General features: G+C 41.1%; 1 protein-coding gene across 1 annotated transcript; it reads right to left on the minus strand.

Moving 5' to 3' along the window:
- Positions 1-1,340: 1,340 nt before the first annotated feature.
- LOC148758372 (serine/threonine-protein kinase MARK2-like) lies at positions 1,341-2,987 on the minus strand. Its single transcript, XM_088797606.1, has one exon. It carries the CDS (start codon positions 2,985-2,987, stop codon positions 1,341-1,343), a length of 1,647 nt encoding a protein of 548 aa, XP_088653732.1.
- Between the last annotated feature and the right edge of the window lie 6,823 nt (positions 2,988-9,810).

The raw sequence follows: 9,810 nt of genomic DNA on the forward strand, positions 1-9,810 counted from the left end.
TTGATTCAGCTGAGCTGGTGGTAGAATCTAGTGCTTGACAAGGATTATGCTGAATGGAGTGTTAAACCATTGGGTTTATTCCCGCTCCGTGCTCCAGCACACTTCAGGGAAATGTTCCATTCTCACCAATAATGGTGACCCAACCATGCTCTGACCTCTAAGAAGAATGGGATGTGGGGCTGTTGGCAGCTCATGTCACTTTAAAGATACACAATTTAGACAGTGCTGGAATCATGGGGAAGAGATGCTCTATTTCTGTTGGGACGCTGCTGGGATGTGACGTCATCCTGTGGCTGTCGGTGGCCACTTTGTTTTCATAAAGGAAAGACCACCTGAGAATGACGGCAGCACAGAGGGAAGGAGGCAAAGCCAACAGGTCAGGAGAGATGATTCCTGTTGACATCATTGAGCACACAGGAAGGAGAATCTCTCACAGAAGCCCCTGTGGATTTCCTGAAATACCTCATTAGCCAAAACTAGGTCATGAGTCCCTGCCTCATCCAATCACTAGCAGGGGGTTGGGAGAGGGGACTGGTTGCCATAACTGGCTTGGACCGGCTGTGATTCCTTCCAATTGAGCATCCACAAGAAGAAGGCAGCATGTACGCTATATGAGCAAGCAACACCATCCTGCCACAAAGGAGAAATGGACAAGGGAGCTGAGGGTTCAAAGCCAAGGGAACAGAAGACCACAAGGCTACAACATGCAAAGGTGCAGAGTTGTGCCAGTTAAGTCCAAGTATTACATCACTACACGCTCCTCATACTGGAGGATGCAAAACAAGAGTACCCAATACATCTTTCTGAAGCAAGACATTTATTGAAAGGTTTGGAAAACCAAGGGCTTTAATAAGAACCATCCCCTTCCCACAGAGCAGGGGAGGGAAGAAGGGTCCCAGGAAAAACAGTCCAGTCTCTGAAGTTTCACCCAGCTGGGGGCCGAAGTGGTGTACCTGCAGCCATGGTGGTCCCTCCTCCTGTCTCCCAGGGAGCTCCAGGACGTCCTCCAAGGAGGTCCTTCTGAAGGCTCCGGCGATGCTGGATGCCACGGCGATGCCAGATACCCTGGCTGGGAATCCCACGCAGAGAACGCCATGGCACTGGTCACATCTCCGCTGTCTGCTGGCCCAAGTCCTCTCTCCCACGGCTCCTTGGACACAGCATGTGTATTTCTTGTACTGCTGCAACCTGCAGTTTGCATCCAGCCTCTGGCCAATCTCCCCCACCATGTGGTCAGGCTCCCTGGACCTCAGTTTCATCTATTTCAGCCTTTAAAATGCAGGGAGCCAGGCTTGACCTCCCTGGAGTCTTGTTCTAGCCCCGCATTTGCTGTCAAAAGTCTATAGGGGCTTTACTTGACTGCGTCTGCAGTACCCCTTCTTTGGAGGCAGACAGAACAGTTTTCGTAAAAAGTTCAAGCATCCCCTAACCACCTGCCGCCGGCTCGGCTTGATGTTTTCTGTGTTTCCACTGCTGCTGGTGGTGCTGTGGCTGGTGAGAGAGTCCCCAGGGTGACATTGGGGGGCTGGGCTAAGGATGGTGCTGAAACCAGGGCTGAGCTCGGGAGTGGCGGTTCTGGAGCCTGGTCTGTGCGAGAGAGTGGCAGCCCTGGAGCCCCGGGTGTGCTCTGGAGTGGCGGTTCTGGAACCTGGTCTGTGCTCGGGAGTGGAGGTCCTGGAGCCCCAGCAGTGCTTGGGAGGGGAGGGCTCAGGGGTGGCATTTCTAGACTCCCGGCTGGGCTCAGGAATGGTGGTCTTGGGTCCTGGGCTGGATGGAGGTGGGGTGGTCCTGGACTCAGGAATGGTTATGCTGTACTCCTGGATGTATGTAGGACCGGCAGACTCTTGGGCCTTCTGCCTTGGCTCGTGGGCCATAGGCTGCTGCTCTGCCTGCCGGCAACCGGACCGCTGGGATTGAACCTCCTGGGCTGGGGAGGGGCTGTGGCTCTGGAACTCAGGAGGATGGAAGGGCTTCACCTTGATGGTGCGAGACTGTAATTTTAAGTTTTTTCTGTGTAAAATGCGGTATGTGGCCAGGATGTTATTGCCTGTTTTGTTAGACAGAGTGTCCTTGATGTCTTCATAGCGAAAGCCCAGGTTCACCATTTCTTCTATGACCCAGGTGTCTATGTCATCACTGGGTGGCTCAACGTACGGCTTCAGTTCTTCCTCTTGGCCCATGTTCAGCCAGGGATCTGGCATGATGGCCTTCAGATTGCCTCTCTGCTCAGGGTTGAGGTTCAGCAGTTTTGGGAGGAGGTTTGCCACGGGAATGGACAGATAGCTCGGCACCACATACTGCCCGCTGGCTATCTTCATCATCAGCTCTGGCCAGCTCGTCGCATGGAAAGGGACGGTGTCCGTCAGCATCTCGTACAGCAGCACTCCCAGGCTCCAGATGTCCGTGGCACAACTGTCATACGTTTCGCTCAGGAACAGTTCTGGGGCTGTATATAAGAGACTGCCACAAAACGTGCTGCGTTGATGGATGTTGCAGGATGCGCCAAGTCCAAAGTCTGCTAGTGTGGCGTTCATCTGAACGTCTAGCAGCACGTTTTCTGGCTTCAGGTCCCGGTGAGCAACGCCCTTCTCGTGGCAGTAGTGCACTGCTGACTCCAGCTGCCGGAAGATGCCGCGGGCCGTGTCCTCCGACATGCGGCCGTGGGCACGGAGGTAGTCCAGCAGGTCCCCTCCGGGCACGAACTCCATGACCAGGTAGAGGGATTCTGCCCAGCTGATCACGTGGAATAGCTGGACGATGTTAGGATGGTGCAAGTCTGCCATGCAGCAGACTTCTTGCAGGAGAGAACTGCGCGTTTTGTCAGAGACCCGTTGTTTGATGATTTTCACAGCCACCTTCGTCTGCATGAGAATGTGCATGCCCACCACTACGTTGGCAAAGGTGCCCTCGCCGATGGATCCAATGAGCTCATAATGGGCACTGGGGGGCTCCTGGTCAACAGGGATGTCTGTAAACTCACGTGACATGGTGACCCGCTAGCTACACTCACTGACGATACTAACGATGCTCTCCAACTGTGCTCACAAACAATAACTGTACTAACTACGCTGACTAAATGTACTAACTGTATCAACAATATTACTAAGTATGCTAATAATAATAACTATACCAACTGTGCTGACTAAATACACTATCAATATTACTAACAATACTAATAAACAATAACTATGCCAACTACACTGACTAAATGTAATAACTGTACTAACAATACTAACTAATAATACTAACTAAAAAAATGAGACCAAGGAAACAAGAGGGAAGGGGAAAAATAAAACGGGGGGAGGGGGTGAACGGGGGAGGGGCTAATAAACAATAACTATGCCAACTACACTGACTAAATATAATAACTGTACTAACAATACTAAGTAATAACACTAACTAAAAAAATGAGACCAAGGAAACAAGAGGGAAGGGGAAAAAATAAAACGGGGAGAAAACAAGCTAAAACGTCCAAGTCCAACAGGTCACCACAAATCAGCTTCCTGGGCTATAATGGACAGAAAGCTCAGCCCAGCCAGGGCCTTATATAGCAGCTATGGGTAATTTCATCACACTGGTGCTTTATGAGCTCAGAGCCAGAAACTGACCATGTGTGGCTAAGGATAAACTATAGTGGTTTTCTCAGTTTTGGGTTTCAAGACCTCTTTACTCTGAGAAAAAGGGGGGACCCTGAAGAAATTTTTGTTTGTGTGGGATATTAAAGGCTGATATTTACTTTATTAGAATTTAAAGTCTGTAGGATGCTTTAAAAAGAAAAAAAAAGTGTATTAGAATGTTTTTCCAGGGGTGGATAGTGTTGCACTTTGAAAAGCCCTTAAGATGATTTGTTTCCACTCTCTCAGCCAAGAAGTGGTGCTGCCCTTTGAGAAGCACTACTTGGGTGTATAATAAAGTAACTTTTTATATAAAACAATCATTTAAAAGGCATCTACAAGCAATTGTTCTTTAAAACCACCTTGTGCTTATTAATACCGCAGCTTAGCTGAGTAGTTCCCTCAGAAAATACTTTCAGGTGTGTATTCATTTTGGATACCTTCAGTTTTTTTGTTGTTTGTTTTGTTTTTAAATAAATGAAACCCTGTTAAAAGTGAATTTGCTTCCAAAAGTGGCTACTTCATAGGCATAAAATTGGCTGGGCTCAGGGGAATCAGATTGAAATAATGCTAGGGACATGAAGTCTACCAATTTTCACTATTGAGTCAATGCAGTTAATCGTTTGCACAATTTCAGTTTCACAACTTCCAGAAGTAAGTGTTGCCTATTTTTCTCTATTTAGTAAATTACCATATGTCAATGTTCGATACATTGTTTAGAACAGATTTGTTGTCAACTTTTGTGTCAGTTTAAAATAATCCACTTCAAATCATGGGAAAATCGTGAATATTTAGTGATATATTGGATCTGATCTCAGTTTTCTTGAAGAGATACTTTTTTTCTTTAAGCTCTGCCTGATCCACTGTACTGAAGCTCCAGACGTAGCTGAAACGTTTTAAAACTAAACCATTAAGTCTTTTGGACTATACCTCCCATCTTTCTCCCTTAGTAGCACACAAAATGGAATGAAAGAAACATCTTGGAATTATTATAATTCAATGCGTTTGGATAACTTATTTGTGCCATATTTATTTCACGTGTGTTTTTGTTCTTAAAATTCATCCATTCAAGTTTGTCTTCCTCACCAGCTCCCAGACACCATTACCTTTCCATTAGTGAACTCTGATGCACCTCTTCCTTTGGTCTTTGATATGTCGTGAGCCTTTGGATATTATCGGTGGTGTTTTGGGTCCTACAGAATGCCCCTCCCCATCTCCCCACACAGTCAGGATTTATAGGGACACTCATCGATACTGAGATATTCTGAAAAATACTTCTGTTCTAATTGATACCTGCAAAGGTACCAAATTGGACACCTAACATGGTTCCTGAAAGCAGAGTAACTTACAACTGTAAAGCCTCCTTTTGTCTGTTGTTGGAAGGTTGTATGCTCCTAGAAAATTGTCCATTTCTTCCAGATTGATTAATTTGTTGGCATATAGTTGCTCACAGTAATTTCTTAATTTTTTTTGCATTTCTGTGGTGTTTGTTGGCACTTCTCCTCTTTCATTTGTGATTTTATCAATTTGGGTCCTCTTTTTCTTTGTTTTGATGAGTTTGTCTAAAGGTTTGTTAATTTTATCTTCTCGGAAACCTGGCTCCTGGACTCATTGATCTTTTGTATTGTGTTTTTTTTTTTTTTTTTTTTTTTTTGGTCTCTATTTCATTTATTACCGCTGTGATGTATCTACCTCCTTGTACTCCCTTTGAGCTTATTTGGCTGTTCTTTTTCCAGATCCCTTAAGTGTAAGAATAAACTGTTGATTTGTAATATTTCTTGTTTATTTAGGCAGGCCTGCATTGCTATGAATTTCCCTCTTAGGACTGCTTTCGCTGCATCTCATTGATTTGGTGTAGTTGTGTTTTCATTTTCATTTGTCTCGAGATATCCTTTGATTTCTTCATTGATCTCATTGTTGACCCATTCATTATTTAGTAACATGTAATTCAGCCTCCATGTATTTGTGTGTCTTCCAGTTTTTTTTTCCTGTAGTTGATTTCTAATTTCGTAGCAGTGTGGTATGATTTCAATTTTCTTAAATTTATTGAGATTTGTTTTGTGACCTAACATGTGGTCTATCTTGGAAAATGTTCCATGTGCGCTTACGAAGACTATGTATTCTGCAGCTTTGGGGTGAAATGCTCTGAAAATATCAATTAAATCCAACTGGTCCAGTGCGTCATTTAAGGGGGCTGTTTCCCGCCAGGAGGATCTGTCCCTTGTTGTCAGTAGTGTGTTGAAGTCCCCTATTATGATAGTGTTACTGTTGATCTCTGTCTTTATGTCAATCAATATCTGTTTTTTATATTTAGGTGCTCCTATGTTGGGTGCATAGATGTTTACTAGGGTTATGTCTTCTTGTCGGATCGATCCCTTTGTTATTATGTGGTGCCCATCCTTGTCTTTTAATATATTCTTCATTTTAAAGTCTATTTTGTCAGATATAAGTGTTGCTACTCCAGCTTTTATCTCATTTTCATTTGCATGAAATATCTTACTCCATCCCTTCACTTTCAGCCTGTGTGTGTTTTCATCTCAGGTGAGTCTCTTGCATACAGCATATGCAAGGGTCTTGTTTTCTTATCCACTCAGCCACCGTATGTCTTTTGATTGGAGCATTTAATCCATTTACATTTAAAGTGATTATTGATAGATACATAGTTCTTGCCAGTTTTTTATTTGTAGTTAGATTGTTTTCATCTTTCTTTTGCTTACAGAAGCCCTTTTGATATTTCCTGCAATGCTGGCTTTGTGGTAATAAATTCCTTCAGCTTATTCTTTTCTGGGAAGCTCTTTATCTCTCCTTCAATTTTAAATGACAGCCTTGCTGGATAAAGAAATCTAGGTGGTAGGCCTTTGTTTTTCATCACTTTGAGTACCTCCTGCCACTCACTCCTGGCCTGCAAAGTTTCTGTAGAAAAGTCATTTGCTAGTCTTGTAGGAGTTTCCTTCTATGTAACCCGCTGTGTTTCTCTTGCTGCTTTTTGGATTCTCTCTTTGTCTTTAACCTTTGCTATTTTAACTATAATGTGTCTTGGTGTGGACCTGTTTGGGTTTATCCTGGTTGGAACTCTCTGCACTTCCTGGGCTTGTATGTCAGTTTCCTTCACCAGGTTAGGGAAGTTTTTGTTCATTATTACTTCAAATATGTTCTCAATCCCTTGCTTCCTCTCTTCACCTTCTGGTATTCCTATGATGCACATGTTGTTGTGCTTGATGTTATCCCATAGGTCTCTTAAACCATCTTCATTGTTTTTTATTCTTTTTTCTTTTTGTTGTTCCGTTTGGGTGATCTCTGCTAACTTGTCTTCTAAGTCTCTGATTCTATCCACTGCCTTATCTAACCTGCTGGTAATTCCTTCAAGTGAGTTCTTTATTTTAGTTATTGTATTCTTTAATTCTAGGAGGTTGTTCAGAATGATTTCTCTATCCTTCTTTATGTCATCACTAAGATCCTTAGACATTCTTATCATCAGTGTTCTGAATTCTGTCTCTGATAGGTTGGTTACTTCTATTTCATTTTGTTCCAATTCTGGAGGTTTCTTTTGTTCTTTTATTAGGAACATGTTTCTTTGTGTCCCCATTCTGGCTGACTCTGTATTTGCTTCAATGTATTAGGTAGATCCCCTAGGGTTCTTGGGTTTTGCTGAGTTATCTTATGTAGTATGTGTCCTTTTATTTGACTTACACCACTTCCTTATTCTCCTGTGTATGTGCTCCTTGTGTTGTGTATATTGTCCTGTTAAAGTTGAGCTTTAATTGCTTTTGGCTTGTCAGTAGGTGAGATTAACTCCTAGGCTGTCCTGTGTCCTTCTTTATGCTCACTCTCTCGTTGTTGAAGTTCTCACTAGGTTCATTAGCATTATTATAAACAGTGTTTTGGACTCTGCATCTGGTAGGTGCTTGCCTCAATTTTGTTTAGTTCTTTTTCTGGAGGTTTTTGTTTTTTCATTTAGAACATGTTTCTTTGTATCTTCATTTTTGGCCGCCTCTCTATTTTTGTTTCTATGTATTAGGTAGATCTGCTATGTCTCCAGTCTATACTGGGTAGTCTTATGTAGTAGGTGGAGCCCTGTGTTGCAGTCTTTCTGATCAACTGCACCTGGTGCTCCAGGAGTGTCCCTTGTGTGGGTTATCTCACTAATAATTTTAAAATATGGATTTTATGTTGAAATGACAGTATTTTAGATGCACTGGATTAAATAAAATACATTATTAAAATTAATTTTACCTACTTCTTTTTGCTTTTTAAAATATGGCTATTAGAAAATTTAAAATATATACATGTGGCTTGCATTATTGTTCTATTAGACAGTGCGGAACTAGACTTTGAACTGACAGGTAGCAGAGTGTAATGAGAAAGTACTAGAAAAGAAGTTGGAGGCCTGAGTTTTACTCTTACTTCTGCCTTTTACTTGTTTTGTGACTTTGGGTAAGTCACCTGTTTTAATCTTCAAAATCTGATTTAGAACTAGAAGATATCTAAGACTTTATCTAGTTATAAAAAATATTATTTGGGCCAAGAGTATTTTTATTTCTCTATTATAAATATTATTAATAATATATCAGATAATGGAAAGCTAACAATCTTCCTATACTTATCTCCAAGAGTCTTAAAGATAAAACTATGAACCAGTTATAAAATTTGTCCTTTATCATTCCAAAGAAAGGGTAAGGCAATGCCACATAATTAAAGTGTTAGTGTAACTATAATAAATTTGCTTGTGGCTCTCTGAACCTCAATCTGCTTTATTTCACTCTTTCTTTGGACTCCTGACATGATCAGAGACCTGGCTTAGACATTTGTTTCAGCTTCAGTTTTAGAGCTTTATCCAGCAATAGCTTCCAGGGTGTTCTTGATCTCACTCCTGCCATTAGCTTGAAATGGTCCCTGCTTTTTTTTCACCTGATCCAAAATTACAGGTCCTTCAGATGCATTTGATCACACACTGTGTATCAGGCAAAAGCCAGAATCATGAGTCTTTGAAGGAATGTACATAAAAGGAAAGGTCCTTCTCTAGGGACAGAATTCAGAAACATTTAATTAAGAGATTCTTTGGGTCCTAAACCCAAGATGATTTTTCTTGTCACTTTTATTCAATGGTCTCCTAAATAGGTCTAAATATTATTGTAACCCATAATTTTTATTTATTATATTAATATTAATATGTACTCATACTCATATGTTCTGCATTTATTGTTGAATGCATGACAGCTATAGCCCTATGGAAGGTATATGTGAATGCAAATTTTATTTTGTTTCCTTGGAAAGCATGAACTTCATGTATGTTTATCAAAATAAACTTCATTTTTGAATAGTTTCAGATTTACAGAATAATTGCAAAGATTGTACAGAGTTCTCATATACCTGACATCCAGTTTCCCCTAGTATTAACATCTTAAATTAGCATGGTACATTTCTTTTCATTAACACACAATATCGGTACATTATTATCATTAATTTAATTTCATGCTTTCTAGGTTTCTTTAGTTTTACCTACAGTCCTTTTTCGGTTCTGGGATCCCATCCAGAATGCCATATATTTCGTTGTCATGTTACCTTGGGCTTCTCTTGGATGTGATGGCTTCTCAGACATGTTTTTGATGATGTATTAGTCAGGGTTCTGCAGAGAAACAGAATCAATAGGAGATTTTACTCAGACAGAAGTTGGTGTTGCAGTTTCAAGACAGAATTTCTTTTTGGGAAACCTTAGTTTTTGCTTTTAAGTCATTCAACAGATTGGATAAGGCTCCACTCTACCCACATTATATATAATCTTCTTTATAATTTTTATATTCTTATTCTTAATCTTTATAATCTTAGAGTAAACTGATAATAAACTTATACAAGCAGAGTCAACTGATTATAGATGTTAACTACATCTAAAAAATACTTTAATAACAGCCTCTAGATTAGTGTTTGATTAAGTAAGTAGCTACTATAACCTAGCCAAGTTGACACATAAAACTAAGCATCACAGTGACCTTAACAGTTTTGAGAAGTATTGATCAGATATTTGTAGAATGATCCTCAAGTGGGATTTGACTGTACTCTTCTCATGATTAGAGTAGGGTGATATATTTTGGGGTGGGCTATATTTTATTCATCAATGGTCTAGTGGGTGACTTGGCTGGGTTGTTTAAAAATAAGTTCCTTAGAAATATTTTGGGAGTCTCCAACAACCTGGCTAAAG

The sequence above is a fragment of the Rhinolophus sinicus genome, chromosome 4 (genome assembly GCF_057876585.1).
Source record: "Rhinolophus sinicus isolate RSI-liver-muscle chromosome 4, RSI-T2T, whole genome shotgun sequence".
Classification (NCBI taxonomy): Eukaryota; Metazoa; Chordata; class Mammalia; order Chiroptera; family Rhinolophidae; genus Rhinolophus; species Rhinolophus sinicus.